We start from the raw sequence: 16,213 nt of genomic DNA, 5'->3' as shown, positions 1-16,213 counted from the left end.
TTTCCATAAAAGGAGGGGGACCCTAACTAACCCAGACCCACTCAAAATCTCTGAAATAGATGTGGATGTGTCTGTTTAAATTCAGAGTAGTTAAAAAATGGCAAATGGCAACTATGACCCCCCCCCCCACGCTTCTATGTGATTAATGTTTTTTTCTTTTAATAGAAATCAATGAGATTAGCTATTGAATTGGGTAAGGTCACACTTACAACATTACTGAAAGAAATCCCTGTCCAAGTTGGTGTTTACTTTGTAACTTTGTTACCAAAGAACAGAAAGGGACCCACCTATAACCTCATTTGAAAATGAGGTAATGGAATTATGCTTAGCTCTTACCTCAGTCCTCTTTTCTTTCACATGTGAGGTAAAAACACTTGATCCTCTGTAAGCAGTCTGGGGCTGTGGGAAAGAACATGTTTCCACTGCCCCTTTTTTCCTAAATCAAGTAATTCCTTTCTACAATAGCTAAAATTAAAAGGAAAGAAATATCACCTGCCAAAGACCAATTCCAGACCAACCCATAAGTTTTCTAAGGCTGCTGTAACAAATTACTACAAACTAAGTGGCTTTAAAAAGAAAAAGGAAAGAGGGGCACCTGGGTGGCTCAGTTAGTTAAGTGTCTGACCTCAGCTCAGGGCATGACCTTGCAGTTCATGAGTTCGAGACCTGCACTGGGCTCTGTATTGACAGCTTAGAGCCTAGAGCTCTGCTTCGGATTGTGTATTTCCCTCTCTCTGCCCCTCCCCAACTCATACTCTGTCTCTCTGTCTCTCTCTCTCTCTCTCTCAAAAATAAGTAAAACATTTAAAAAAAGAAAAAAAAAAAGAAAACCCAGAAATTAATTCTCAGGAGGCCAGAAGCCTGATATCAAGGTGTCAGAAAGGTTGGTTCCTTCTGGAGGCTCTGGGGGAGAATCTGTTCTGTATCACTCTCCTAGCTTCTGGTGGTTGCTGGAAATCTTTAGCATTCATTGGCTTAGAGATGCATCATTCCAATTTCTATCTCTATCTTCACATTCTCTTCTTCTATGTGTGTGTTTATGTGTCAAACACCCCTTTCCTTTCTCTCACAATGGATACCAGTCACTGTGTTTAGGGTCTACCATAAACCAGGATGATCTCATTTCAAAGTCCTTAATTACATCTGCAAAGACCTTACTTCCATATAAGGTCACATTTACAGGTGTTGGAGTTTAGGGCTTGGACATCTCCTTTTGGGGTACACGGTTCAACTGACTACACCAGCCAAAGGCTGAAGCAAGTGTGGTTATTCTTAATATTGTTGGAGAGAGAATAAAGGAACAGAGAAAAACCTTTAGCTGTCTCTATCTCTTGGTGTTCTAAATTTCTATGCCTTATTTTATTATAAATCTTTTAAATGTTTATTTATTTTTGAGAGAGAGCAGGGGAGGGGCAGATAAAGAGGGAAACAGAATCTCAAGCAGGCTTTGCACTGTCAGCACAGAGAGCCCAATGAGAGGCCCAAACTCACAAACTGTGAGATCATGTCCTGAATTGAAATCAAGAGTCAGACACTTAATGGACTGACCCACCCAAGTGCCCCTTTACTTATTTTAAAAGAACTAAAATGACTGCTATAATTTCTGTGGAGGTCAATCTGGTGATATCTAACACAATCACAAATGCATATATGCCTTTTGGGTGGAAGTTCTTTTTATAAATTTTTATTGAGGTATAACATGCATAAAGAAAAGCGCACATAAGGGTAGACTATGCTACTCTAAATATTCTTTTCTCTTCCATTTATATTGGGTAAACAATCACCTTAAAACGTTTTTTCTATTATAAAAGTGACACATATTTACTGCAAAATCAGAAAAAATGAGAAAAGTGCAAACTATACAACAACCATAGTATTACCATCCAGAAATTAACCATTAACATTTTGTTATAGTTTATTCTGGTTTTTATTCCAATGTGAATACACAGACACACACACACATTTTAAGATTTTATTTTTAAGTAATCTCCATACCCAACATGGGGCCCGAAGGTCAAGAGTTGCATGTTCCAGGTGGCTCAGTCGGTTGAGCATCTGGCTTCGGCTCAGGTCATGATCTCGTGGTTTGTGAGTTCGAGCCTTGAGTCAGGCTCTGTGCTGACAGCGCAGAGTCTGGAGCCTGTTTCGGATTCTGTGTCTCCCTCTCTCTCTGCTCCTCCCCCGCTCATGCTCTGTCTCTTTCTCTCTCTCTCAAAAATAAATAAACATTAAAAAAATTAAAAAAAAAAAAAGAGTTGCATGTTCCGACTGAACCAGCCAGGCACCCCCACACACATACTTTCTTAAAACAAAGATGGAACCGTATGATGCTTCTTTGCAGTTTCTTAGCAAGCTATAATGCACTGTGCCCAACTTTTTATAGAATTAAATTAACAGAGTTACATAATTTTAATGACTGCATAGCATCCTTTTTTTTTTCTAGTGTTTACTTATTTTTCAGACAGAGACAGCACAAGCAGGAGACAGGCAGAGAGAGAGGGAGAGAGAGAATCCCAAGCAGGCTCCTTGCTGTCAGCACAGCGCCCTCTGTGGGGTTCCATCTCATGAACTGTGAGATCATGACCTGAGCCAAAACCACGAGTCAGCCGGAGGCTTAACCAACTGAGCCACCCACATGCCCCTGTATAACATCCTTCTTAAGTGAGGCTTCACTGAAGGACCTTTCCGTTTTCAGTTTTTCGACATTACAAATAATGCTGTGGTAAGCATAATGCATATATGTGTGAAAACTTTTTCAAAGGCCAAATTTTAAGTACAGAACATAGATAATATATAATAACTTGTCTATCTTAAGCGTGCATCAAAAGGAATTCCTGACATTCCCTCCAAATTTGCTTCTCCATCCCAGTTAAGTGCAGTGTCCTCTTTCCATTAGGTCAAAGCAAAAAATAAAAACAGTCATCCTTGATGCCTCGCTTTCTCTCACACCTAAATCCAATTAATCAGCAAATTCACTTGTCTCTTGACTTCAAATACACCCAGAATTCAACTAATTACCTCCACTGCTCTAACACTGGTCTGTGTCACCATCATCTCTTGCCTGAACAACTGCAGTGGCCTCCTAAGGAGGGCTGCCCAATATAGCAAATAAAAATACAGGACAGCCGTTGAAATCGGAAGTTCAGATAAACATTTTTTTTTTTTAGCTTAAATAAACCCAAAGATTGCATTTTCCATGTAGCAGCCAGAGGGATTCTTTGAAGAAGTCAGAAAAGGTCACACCTCTATTCAAAATGCTGTAATGTCTTTACATGTCACTTGTAATAAAAAGGAGCAAATCTTAAAGCTGAGGCCCACAGCCCTTCAGGATCTACTCATAAAGGCTCTTTCTTCTTTGGTGTCTAACTCCCTCTCCTCTCCCTTCTTCTCCTTTTCTTCAGGTCTTTGCTTACATTTATCCATGACACCCTCCTTAATCATCCTGTTTAAAATTGCACGCTTCCCTCTCCCCTTGCCCTTCCCTACTTTATATTTCTTTTCAACACTTATAGTAACAAACATTTACTTAGTTTCTTGTCTTTTTCCTTCCACCAGAATTTAAGTTCCACGAGGGCATTTTTGTTCTTTTTATTCATTGCTGCATCCCCGGTGTTTAGAATACTGCCTGGCACAAAATAGATTGTCAATAAATATTTAATAAGTGTCGAATTAAGGAAACGTAGTTATCCAAATCAATAAAGCTTTTTTCAGTTTCACCAGAACTCCTCTCTCACATTCTGATCATTCAGCATGTTATCTATTTCAAAGTAGTCAAGTAACTGCTGTATCTTAGAGAAGCCATTTTCTGTAATTGTTTAATAGTAGCAAACATTTATTGAGCTCTTCCTATGTGCAAACACGGTTCTAAAGTAGAATATCTTAAATCCACAGGTATTATTATTATTACTATTACTACTATTACAGTTAATTTACAGATGAGAAAATTAAGACCCACAAAGGAATAGTTTACTCAAGAGCGTATAGTTGGAATGCGGCAGCACTGGGTAGAGAATCTTTGGCCTCAACTGTAGCACTCTGCAGGCTAGCTTTTAGGTCCCTTTCTGTTTTCTTTTGCTAGGTAAATTGTTTTGGTTAAGCTATCTGTAAAAAGCTCTTAAGGATCAAAGTCAAAACCTGTTTAAGCCAAGGGTTTTATCCCGCTCCAGTCAAGGACTCAGCATTTTGCATTTGAATCCTGCGTGGCGGGAAGCTGAAGGCAGGTGACCGGCGGGGCTGGGAGGAGCCGCCAGACCCCTGCCAGCCAATCAGAACCGGAGGAGCCTCCCTAACCCCCCCCCCCCCTTGACATCCACGCGCCAAAATTCCAAACGGGACCTCGTGCCGCTACCGGCCGTCTCCCTCCGCTGAGTTCAGGGAGCCGGAACTATATAAAAAAAGAAGTCAGCATTCTCCCGCCACCGTCCGCTCATGTCCAGGTCACTGTCGGTGCAGGTCCTCCTCAACTTCGGCCCGAAGTCTTTCGCCCAGCGGATCGGCGGAAAGTTTCGAGTCCGCCGTTTTAGTGAGGCGGCGTGGGCGGGACAGGAGGCGGAGGGATTCCGGGTGCGCGCTCTGCGGCCGCTGGCGCGGAGCTTGTGGCGCCAGAATTCGTAGCGCGGAAGAGCCTGTGCGGCTGCCGGACCGACTGGACCCCGTCTCCCGCCGCGAACGCCCGGCGAGGAGAGAGGGAAGATGGTGGTCCTCCGCAGCAGCCTAGAGCTGCACAGCCACTCCGCCTCCTCGGCCACCGACCCCTTGGACCTGTCCAACGAGTTCCTCAGCCTGGAGCAGATCGGCCGCAGGCGGCTCCGCTCGGCCCGCGCCGCTGAGCAGTCCGCCGTCACCGCTACCGCGGCGGGCGTGAGTAGCGGCCGGGGCGGGCCCCTGGGGCCGGGCCTGCGGGACTGCCCGCGGCCGGTTGTCCGGGTGGGGCTTGGGGGTGGGCGGCGCGGTCCGGGTGACAGTTGGTGGGGGGTGGGGGGTGGGAGGAATGTTGCGGAGGACAAGTAAAATGGAAGGCTTCCTAAGATCGGAGCCCCGGTGGGTGTGGGTCGGGGCAAGAGATTGGGCCGTGTAGAAGAGGGCTCAGCAGTTCGACACTACCTCATTTCGCGAACGAGGAAACCGAAGCCCTCTGGAACCTTGATTTGTCGGGCTGCCCCCACCCCCATCTCACCCATCTCCCTAACCTATCGCCCAGGCGCCTGCCCTAGGTTCGCACGCGTTTACGGACGCCCTACTGGATGCACAATAGATGTTTTAGGGGCCACAGGAGTAGAAGGATGGTCATTCAGGTTCCCTGACCTTCATTTGCGATCCAGAGAGGTTCGGTAATAGCACAGCGAATAACACCGGGTTGCATAATGTGGAGGGACGGAGACCAACATTTCACGTACACCTTCTTCACTTAAGCGTCGTAACAGCTCCATGAAAATGGGTAGTTATGCCTATCTATCCTACAGACGAAAAAAATGGACTTTAGAAGGTAGCCAGTAAGCGGTAGATCTAAAATTGGAACTTGGATCCTCTGCCTCCAAAACCTTTCTTTCCCTTTCTGTTATATCATGCTGCAGTTATAAACGATGTCTATAGGGGAAGTTTCCAAGGGGGCGGAGCAATAAAGTCGTCTTGAAAGAATTGCTTCTCCTTCGAGATCTGGAGTACGATAGGATTTTCGATGTGTAGATTTAAGGCCAGGAGAGAGGGTCCCTCCACCCCCCTGCAGCAGCCTCTGGAGGAGGCGCAGGTGGAGGAGACAGCGTTAACAAAAGGGTGGAGAAGTTAAGGAAGCAACACTAGAAAACTTAAGGCAGCAGGAAGTAGTCTAGTTCTGTTTGAGGGAGGGTAGACATAGGGCCGAGAAAAATAGCACCAGAGAGAGGGTTAGGAGCTGGAAAGTCAGAGGCCAAGGGGGAGAGAGTGACAAAACATAGTTAAGGGAGTGATCGCGGTATGAGATTGGTTATCCGTATCTTTTGTAGGCACCCTGTACTAGTTCCTCTACGGAGGGGAGTGAAAAAGTCTGTTTAATCTCTGAAGTTGTGATTCTGAATTGAAAAAAAAATTTTTTTTTTCCTGACTTTCAGGATCTGTTTCTCAATCACAGACAGAGCTTGAGATCTGAGGAGGCCAGACACTTCTGCGCTGAACTTGGGTCACTTATTAACCTGTGTTCAGAAAATCTAATTATTTCAATAAATACTTACTGAATATTTATTGTCTTCTGAAAATGCTAGATCCTGTGGTTGTAATGACGTATTGAACATAAGTAATACAGGTGCTTAAGACAACTGTTAGTTTTGAATCTCAGCTTAGTAATAATCAGGTTTATAAACTTGTTAAGAGGTGATACTCACCACATGGGTAGTGAGGACTAAGTGTGATCATGCATGTAAGGAGATAACTTGAACACTTGGCATATAGTTAGGACTCAGTCACTGTCAGCAATTAAGACCACAGTCCATTTTGATGCTCACTCCATCTTTCCGGTTCTTCGGGCCAAAAACCTGAGACTCCTGACTCCTCATTTCAAATTGGTAAAATCTGTTGGCTCTACTTTCAAAATACAATCAGCATCTGACCACTTCTCAGCTCTTCCATTGTCACCATAGTAGCCCCAAGCCATTATCTCTTCCCTGCGTTGTTAAAATAGATTCTTGACTGGCCTCCTGGTTTTCCACCCTAGTTAGTGTATAATGATCCTCTTCCACAATCATCAGTTCTCAGTATAGCTTCCAGAGTGATCTTTGTAAAAGTCAGAAGCAGTTGATCACTTCTCTGCTCAAAAATCTCTAAAAGTTTTAAAAGTTTGGGTGCCCCTTTCTCTTTATGATGGCGTCTTCTCCCATTTTCCTTTTTGCAAAACCTAATGTATTCCAGTTACACTGCTCAACCTGCTCCTTGAATACCAGGGTCTTTATACTTTCTCTACCGTCTGTTGGGCGTACTCTTCCCCTGAATATCTGCATGACCCATTGCTTTACCTTTTACATTTTTTTTAATAAAAAGAATCTCAGAAATTATAGTACTTAACGTGTTCCAAGAATTTCACAACTGTCAACTCAATCCTCTTATGAGGTTGATATGATAATCTTTGTTTTTCAGATGAGAGAACTGAGGCAGAGAGACTAAAATAACTTGCTCAAATTCACCTTTATGATAAGCGATGTCACTCCAGGTTCTACACAGGAGAACCTGCCTCTTTCAAGTCTTTGCTAAAATTTCACCTTTTCAGTGATGCTTACTCTAACCACCTTATTAAAATTACAAGCCTCTCTTGGGGTACTTGGCTGCCTCTGTCAGTGGAACATATAACTCTTGATCTCAGGGTCATGCTTTCAAGCTCCACATTGGGCATGGAGCCTACTTAAAAACACACACACAAAATAATAAAATTACAGATCGCTCTCATCTCTCTCTTTACTCTGCTTTATGTTTCCTTATCACTTTCTGACATATTCTATTAATTTTCTACTTTTAAAACATTTTGTGTCTTGCTAAATCAGAATGTAACTCTGTACAGTTCAGGGTTTTGACCTTTTGTTCAGCATTGTTTTCCCAGGACCTAGAATAGAACCTAGAGTGTATTAGATACATAATAAATATTTATTGTTGACTGTCCTTGCTTTGAAGGAACTTAGTCTAGCAGAGGACACCTAACACATCAATGTACAGAACTATATGCCATAATTGCCATATCAGTGGTATGTGGTGGTTGAATAATTAGCACTCAGATGGATTTGGTAGAATGAAAAGGACTTTTTTCCCCAGGCCAGGATTTCTAGTAGGGATTATGCCTTTTTGAGCCATAGTATTCCTGTCTTCTATAAATTCTCCATAGACCAAATTATATTCTGAGGGTTACTTAGCATGGGATTGGCTCAAAAAAAAAAAAAAAAAAAAAAGGGTAGTCCTAAGGGCTAATGTATTCATCCTCACAAAGCCCACCAATACCAAAAATGAAACATACCTTTGTGATTGGAATATTTTCTAATTTGGGGGCTTACATTCAATATATTTGGTTCTATTACAGGTTGCTTTTGACATCAATCGTGCGTTTCAGAAACTTAACTTCTTGATCACTCTGAGTATTTTAGGTATTCTTGTCTTTTCAGCCACATATTTATTGACAGATCATTTCTTAGGGTAAGTTACTTTTAAAGATGATTAAATTTATTAATATTAATTTGTTAACTTGTATTTTCATCTCATCTCAGAAGCTGACCTTATTTTCGGTTTCTGAAGATACTTAATAGTCACCTATTTAAAACCACATTCTATATTCACATTTTGAATATTATCTCACTCAGCTGGGGTTTTTTTCTCCTGACTTGTATGTGTTCTCTGAAGTTTTGTTTAAATTTTTTTTTGTTTTTTAAGCTTTTATTTTCATCGTATTTGGATCACAAGATCTAGCATTTTCACCCATTCAGATGCCCTTTTTGTGGTTTCGTTTTCCCCCAGAGTCAGACTAGCCATTGCCTATTTCTGTGCTTTCACAGTTCCAAGGCTCTTTGATTCACGAAATTTAGGGTTGTTTCTTGCTAATAGTAGGGGATAGTATCTCATAGATAGTAGCAGGTAGATGATTATACATTACTTTTAGCTTGTGTTTACATTTTTGTTCTATATGTTAGGTAAAATAAAACGTGCTGTGGTATGTAGAAGGTACTTTTAAAGTCTGTTTATTTAAAAGTTTGAAAAGTACTGCAAATGACACTGATGTACAACATATGGAAGAGTTTTTAAAACTTGAAGTATAACACAACACAGAAAAATGGAAAGTGTACAGCTTAGTGAAGTATCCCAAAGCATGAATAGGGATATTTTGACATGTTGCAATGAATGTTGCACCCTGAAGTTGAATGACATGGCTGCTCTGAATTCAAGAGAGTATACTTGTTTTGAAGGAACAGTAGGTAGTCCATTTTTGTTAGTTCCTGTTAAAGACTGGCCCTTGATTTTATGCTTAGAAGTTGCAACTTTTGGAACAGGAATCTGATAAAATAGTGTTTAAGATGGATTATAATTGGGGTGCCTAGGTAGCTCAGTGGTTAAGCATCTGACCCTTGATTTCAGCTCAAGTCATGATCACACAGTTTGTGAGTTCAAGTCTTGCACTGTCAGTGTGGAGCCTACCTGGGATTCTCTTTCTCCTCTCTCTGTCCCTCCCCTGCTCATGGTCTGTCTGTCTCAAAATATATGAATAAACTTAAAAAAAAAAAAAAAGATGGATTATAGTCAACAAATCTGGAGTTTGGAAGACCAGTTAAAATATTATAATATTAATAGCTACCAGTTACACATAGCACTTGCTACGTGCCAGGCATGGTACGTAATATACACACATACATTTGCCTTATCAAGTAACTATTATTATCCTCGTTGCAGATATGGAAACCAAGGCACAAAGACCTTATGTAACTTGGACAAAATTGTACAGCTCTAAGTGACATGCCAAGAATCAATCCTAGACAGTCTGTCTTTAAGAGTTTGGGCTCTTGGGACGCCTGGGTGGCTCAGTTGCTTAAGCATCTGACTCTTGATCTCAGCTCAGGTCTTGATCTCAGAGTCATGTGTTCAAGGCCTGCACTGGGCTCTCTGCTGGGCATGAAGCCTACTTAAAAAAAGAGTTTGGGCTCCTAATTGGTACACTATTAATACAATAAACCAAAGCAGAGAAAACTAGAGGCTAAGTTAAAGTGATACTAGAAGGAACAGAGAGAAAAATGCCAAATTATACTGCAAGAAATCTGAGAGTTATTCGGATAGAGAGGGAAGGCAGTGTTTCCAGCGAAAGAGGTGTGCAGTAGACCCTTGGGAGTATGCTAGAGTTTGGGGAGAAGTTAGAACTATATATCTTTGGTAGTCAACCTGTATAGAAGTGATAGTTGAATTCTTGAAGCTGAATAGAAGACATAGCAAAACACAAATATATTTAAGAAGATCCGCAGTAATGGCTATATTTTAAGGATGAGAAGGGAATGAATTATGGTGTTTTGTTTTTTTTTAAGTATCATGTGAACCAAAGGATCAAAGCACTTAAAGAAGGGAGTGATCAACTCCATAGAAGTCAGTGGAGTAGAGCAGAGTCCATTGGATTTAGCTATTGGGAGATAGTTTTAGGTCTATTTTAAGAGCTGAAGAGGTAGAAATCAAATTGCTGGAGCTTGTGGAATAGATTCATGATGAAGACTGGACCCCACACACCTTTATTTAAAGATGAAGCTAAGGAGAGGGGTGCCTGGGTGGCGCAGTTCGTTGAGCGTCCAACTTTTCCCTGGGTCATGATCTCACGGTTCTTGGGTTTAAGTCCCACATTGGGTTCTGTGCTGATGGTGCACAGAGCCTGCTTTGGGTTCTCTGTCTCCCACTCTCGGTGCCCATTTCCTGCTAGTGTGCACACATACATTCTCTCCCTCTCCCTCTCCCTCTCCCTCTCCCTCTCCCTCTCCCTCTCCCTCTCCCTCTCCCTCTCCCTCTCCCTCCCCCTCCCTCCCCCTCCCTCCCCCTCCCCCTCTCTCCACCTCTCCCCACCTCTCCACCTCTCCCCCTCTCTCCACCTCTCCCCCTCTCTCCACCTCTCCCCCTCTCTCCACCTCTTCCCCTCTCTCCCTTCCTCCCTCTTTCTCTCAAAAATAAACATTAAAAAAAAAGATGAAGCTTAGGAGGGATATCACTGCTATACTAGGTATAACATGTGTACCATTGTGTATTAGAATATGCTGATCAAGCTTTCAAGGGGTCCTATGTCTAGATGAATACATTTTACGTCAGTATTTTGACTGTGATTTTAAAAATCCTGTTTACATTTCAGTGGTTGGATTGAGACTTGAATTGACTCAACCAACTGACCCACATACATATTTTTTGTTAGGAATTTAAAGGTTGGATGAGCTTGGTCTTTTGTGGGAAAACATATTAGAATATTTCTATTACGCAGTTGTATCTACTTTGGGGAAAAGCTTTTGTTCTGTTGTTGCTTCTTCCCTGAACTAACTTACTGATTCTGCAAGATTATAAGAGACTGAAAAATCTTAACAAAATATTTTTTTCCTCTTTTAAAACTCTACTTTAAAGAACTATCAGTGCTCTCATTATTTAAGTAGATTTAAAAAAAAAAATAAATGAGGACATTACATCTCCAGGTTTAGTTTTCAGATTCAGCACGTTTTCTCTTGGCTTTTTACTTCTTAGAAAATTTTTTTCTAGTAATACATGTTGTAAAATGTAAAAAATAGAAAGTGAAAGTACTCATTTCTATCATCAAATGTTAATGCACAGTTGGCATTTAACTTACCCCTTGAGAATTATTTTGATAAGCTATATTAAACTGTGACTTTGATTTAATAACTGTGCTAGTTTCCTTAGGAAATCAGATGTTTATAAGATAATCCATCTGGAAGTATTTATAACACGAAAAATTGCAGATAATTTAAATATAATTCATTAAGCAGTTTATTAAATTGATTCATGTAATGGCTGGAATACTAGTCATTCATTTTAGAAGATTTTTAGAATAGTATTTCAGGGCATGGGAAATGTTTTGTGTTACTAGAAAAAAGTTACAAAACATAAATAATAGTCCAATTTAAATATTGTGTGAATATGTTTGCATAGGAAAAGAATAGTTAATACACCAGAAGGTTGACATTTATCCTGGGTAGCTGGAATTAAAGGTGATGTTTTCATCTTTGTGCATTTCTTCATTTTCCAATTATAATGAGCATGTATTGCTTTTATTTTTATATTGTTTTTGTAAGAAACATTTTTGAAAACTGATATTTTAAAACTCCCCATTATGTACCTCTATGTAGGTGATTCCCCAAGAATCTGTTTTGTTTTGTTTTTTCTCCAAACAGTTAAGGAAAGCTTTTCTTGATGCCTAGCACTTATTTAGGGAGTATGAACGAAGCTACTCACTATGCAAATCAAAGATTGACTTATACCACTTACAAAATTAAGTCTTCCAAGTTTTTCAGGGAATCTTTTTTCCCAGTAGTTAGCACCTCCCTCCCTTTTTCCTATGGAAACAAACCTTTTTTATTATCTTCAGGAGTATGATGATACTACTTTCTTTTTTTGTTGTAATAAAACATTGATAACATAATATTATTTTGACCATTTTTAAGTGTACAGTTTTGTAGCCTTAAAGTACATTTTGTTCTGCAACCATCATCACCATCCATTTCTAGAATCTTTTATCTTCTAAAACTGAGACTCTGTACCCATTAAACAGTAACTCCCCATTCTTCCCTCCTCCCAGCACCTAGGAACTACCATTCTTTTCTGTCCCTATGAATTTGACTACCCTAGGAGCCTCACATAAGAGGAAACATACAATATTTGTCCTTTTGTGACTTATCTTACTTAGCCTAATGTCTTCAGGTTCATCCACATTATAGCAGTGTATTGAAATTTGCTTCCTTTTTAAAGGCTGGATAATATTCTACTGTAAGTACCACAGTTTTTTAATTCATTCATCATTGAACAGTTGGATTGCATCTACTTTTGGCTATTGTAAATAATGCTGCAGTGAATATGAGTATACAAATGGCTGCTTTCACTTCTTTTGAGTAAATACCCAGAAGCAGGATTGCTAGATCATATGGTAATTCTGTGTTTAATTTTTTGAGGAATTGCCATATCATTTTCCACAGTGGCTGTACCATTTTGCATCCCTACCACCAATGTACAGGGGTTCCAATTTCTCCACATACTTACCAATACTTATTTTCTCTTTTTTATAATAGCCATCCTAGCAAGTGTGAAGTGACATCTCATTTGTAGGTTGGCTTTGTGTTTCTCTGACTAGTTTGGTATCTTTTTGTGTTTATTGGCCGTTTGTATATATTCTTTAGAGAAATATCTATTCAAGTCTTCTTCCCATTTCTTTTATTGTTTTTTGTCGTTAAAATATAGGAGTTCTTTATATATTATGGATATCAATCCTTTGTCAGTTAATTGGATTTGTAAATATGTTCCCCTGTTCCATGGGTTTCCATTCACTCTGTGGATAGTATCCTTGGCACAAAAGTTTGTAATTTTGATTAATTCCAGATCTTTTTCTTTAGTTATCTGTATTTTCAGTGTCATATCTAAGAAATCATTGTCAAATCCAATGTTATGAAAGTTTTTGCCCATGTTTTATTCTAAGAGTTTCTCTGTATTCTCTTGTACTTTTAAAGGTTTCCCTTAAAATGGTTTTGCTATCTAAGGTTTATCCCATCCTGATTGGTTTAAGTAGTTAGGAAGGGGATCATTTCTGTCATCCTACAGTGCTGACATTAAAAAAATAAAACTACTACATCGGTCTTTTTATCCACTGGAATCTAAAAACCGTAGTTATTTAATATTTGTCTTGGACGTTAAAAAAATACATAAACACATTCCTTTAACAGCCAGAAATTTTATCTTAATTCTTTTTTTTCCTCTCTTTTAATTTGTATTCTCAATTCACTTAACCCACAGCATTTTATCTTGATAAACTTTTGTACTTAAAAGTAATTTAAGTGTCCTTTTGTACTTGTAAAAATTCGAAGTGTTTTACACTTTTTTGTGATCACAAGGCTATAAGAAATACAATCTATTAATATTCAATTGATTCAAACAGCAAAAACATACCTGTTTTGATTAAAAATGATTAAACATAGAAAGTAAGATTTCATTAGGATTTCATGTGGTTGAAGTCCCCCCACCCATATATCTGTGGAAGAATCTTACTGCTGAAGATCATGTTTGTCATTAGTTTCATTGTTTTTATAAATGCAAGCACTGAGAAATGAGAAACATTGTTCACATAAGTAAGTAGACAGTAATGAAAGGAGTTTAGCAGTGCCACTTGGTTTTTCTGGCTTGTATGCTGAAAAACACTAGCCCAAAAATTTTTTTCATGGTCTCTTAGCTTGATTAGGTCTCCTTTCAGTTTTGTTGAAAGCAGAAATTTAGAAACTACCTTACCTAACAAAGGATTTGTTGCCTTGCTTTGTCATTCACTTTCTTAACACCTGCACTAGTGTTTTTCTTTGGCTTTAGGAAGGTTTTTAAGGCCTTGAGGCAGTCCACAATGGTAAGATGGAGAATGGGTGAGAGACATGACTTTCTTTTGTAAAATGAGAGAGAGGTAAATGGAAGAGGATGCCTTCACGCAAATCAGTTTTGTTTTTTTTTTTAAGTACATATGGAAGTTGAGAATCTGGAAATAGATTCCCATAAAATTTTTCTTAGAAAGTCTTGTTATACTATACCCATCTAAGATGTAGCTGTTCATTTTAAAAATAAGACACCTACTTAAAAGTGTAAGGTATTCCTTTTTCAACCATCCTTACATGTAGGTACACTGATAAAAGTGGTATCACTTAACGTTTTATGAAGTACCCGCCTAATTCTTAACACAAATCCTTGTGGTTTACATATCCTTATTTTACTTGTGAACCAGTGCTCAAAGCAAAATTAAATGATCAAATGTCTTGATAAAACAAAATGAAATGACTGGGTAAAGCCAGCCTAAGGGGTTGGGGGTACACTAATGTTGCAGGTTTTTAAAAATACTGCCTGTTTTTCTAGAATTACCAATCTTCAGAGTAGTATGGCATGTAATTAGAGACTTGTTAGGTACTTTGGCCTTTTATTTTTATGTGAAAGTAGCCTTTATATGATTTCAGAGAGATATGTATGAACTTTTGAATACTTCATGACAAGCTCTGTAGCTCATAAAGCAGCTCACTAAGAGAAACTCTAGTCTATTGAGCAATAATAAAGTTACGTAGAGCACTATGGTTTTTATAACAGATTAACATACATAAACAATTTTTTAATTCAAGTGTTGCATCATCTGGGTGAAACTGTGAAAGAGATGGTAATAACTCCTTTTGTCATCCAAGCCCAAATTATAGTTCTGATGGTCCAGTTACCTTAAAGTTGCTGCCAGTGGTTGCATGACAGGCAATGGTTTGTGTGTGGGTCTTTCTGATTTCCATAGCCTAAAAGGAGCATTTGTTGTAAACTATATACTTTATTCCCTGGAGTACTTGCTATGAAATAGAGCCACAAACCATCAATAAATTTTATATTAGCTATTTCATAGATATTGGTATTTGTTTATCATGAAATTTGCTGGTATTTGTTTATCATGAAATGATTGTTTAGATACTATTGTAGTTTCTTGGGGAGATGCAGAATGATTCTGCACAAAAAGCAGTTGTTAAAAACTTGTAATCAAAGAAAACTCTTAGGAGTTTAACTAGAGAGTTTGAAGAAAAACTTAGATGGCTTTCTTAATTTTTCTTAAAGGATGGGTCTTCAGTTAAGGAAGTTGAAACCTACCACCGGACGCGTGCCTTAAGGTCTTTGAGAAAAAATGCACAGAATTCTTCAGATTCTAGTTTTGATAAGAATATGGAAATAACAGAGAAACGTGCTAATGGAAGGCATTTTACAAGGTAATACAAGATGGTTGAATTCCAATTCAAAATAGTTTTAAAGTAACTTAGGATTTGCATTTAATTTTTAAGTGTATTCTTGACCAATCATCAAGACGAAATGAAATTACCACAAATGAATATCATTGAATTAAAATTTTAATATGTACCAGGTTTGTTTTTATTTTCTTGTTCACAGAGAGTATTTGTGATATGTGTGAGTGCAGCTGACAAAGTTGCTTGAAACTATTTGAGTATATTTGTGACTTTTTCATTTTAACTTGTTTATGATATGTGGTTTTGTTCATAATTATACAAAGCCTTTATTCAGAATAGGAATTATATTTCTGTTTGCTTGCTATCAAGCAAATCAATTCTGAGTTATTTATGAATTTGTGTTAGTATGCTTCTAGAGCAGTCACATAGGAGACAGAACATGATTTTTTTTTTTTTACTTGTCTAAGGGGACTAGATGCTTTATACATACTTAAATTTCATTTCTCAAGAACCCTGAGGTAGGTGGCATGAATTCCATTTTAATACTCAAGGAATTAGTTTTAGTGAATTTAGATAGGTGATTCAGGGAACTTGGATTTGTTTGGTTAGGGGCAGATTTAAATTTAATTAGCTAAAAACCTTTACTTTTCCTCCCACTTTGGTGGGCCTAACATAAATGAGCGGGAAAGTGCTAATTAGAATAAATTTCTTTTGATGAAATAATTGTTTTATATATTAATTCTTTTCATAAATTTCTCATAATGACTTATAGGACTAGAACCCTCCTCTTAAGTTTA

The 16,213-nt window shown here is 38.8% G+C and overlaps 1 protein-coding gene across 2 annotated transcripts in view; it reads left to right on the top strand.

The window, feature by feature from the left end:
* Positions 1–4,302: 4,302 nt before the first annotated feature.
* ATAD2 (ATPase family AAA domain containing 2) overlaps positions 4,303–16,213 on the top strand; it is a 68,627-nt gene continuing 56,716 nt past the window's right edge. The window contains exons 1-2 of one of the 2 annotated variants that reach the window (XM_060611251.2): positions 4,303–4,860; positions 15,292–15,440. In XM_060611251.2, the coding sequence (XP_060467234.1) occupies positions 4,693–4,860; positions 15,292–15,440 (317 nt within the window). In that variant the 5' untranslated portion in view covers positions 4,303–4,692. Of the gene's footprint in view, positions 4,861–8,058; positions 8,146–15,291; positions 15,441–16,213 lie in introns of those variants that run through there. The other variant, XM_060611252.3, reaches the window with a different exon arrangement.

This window comes from Panthera onca, chromosome F2, assembly GCF_046562875.1.
Source record: "Panthera onca isolate mPanOnc1 chromosome F2, mPanOnc1 haplotype 2, whole genome shotgun sequence".
Lineage (NCBI taxonomy): Eukaryota > Metazoa > Chordata > Mammalia > Carnivora > Felidae > Panthera > Panthera onca.
The sequence above is the reverse complement of the archived record's forward strand: the minus strand, read 5'-3'. Positions and strand labels throughout refer to the sequence as shown.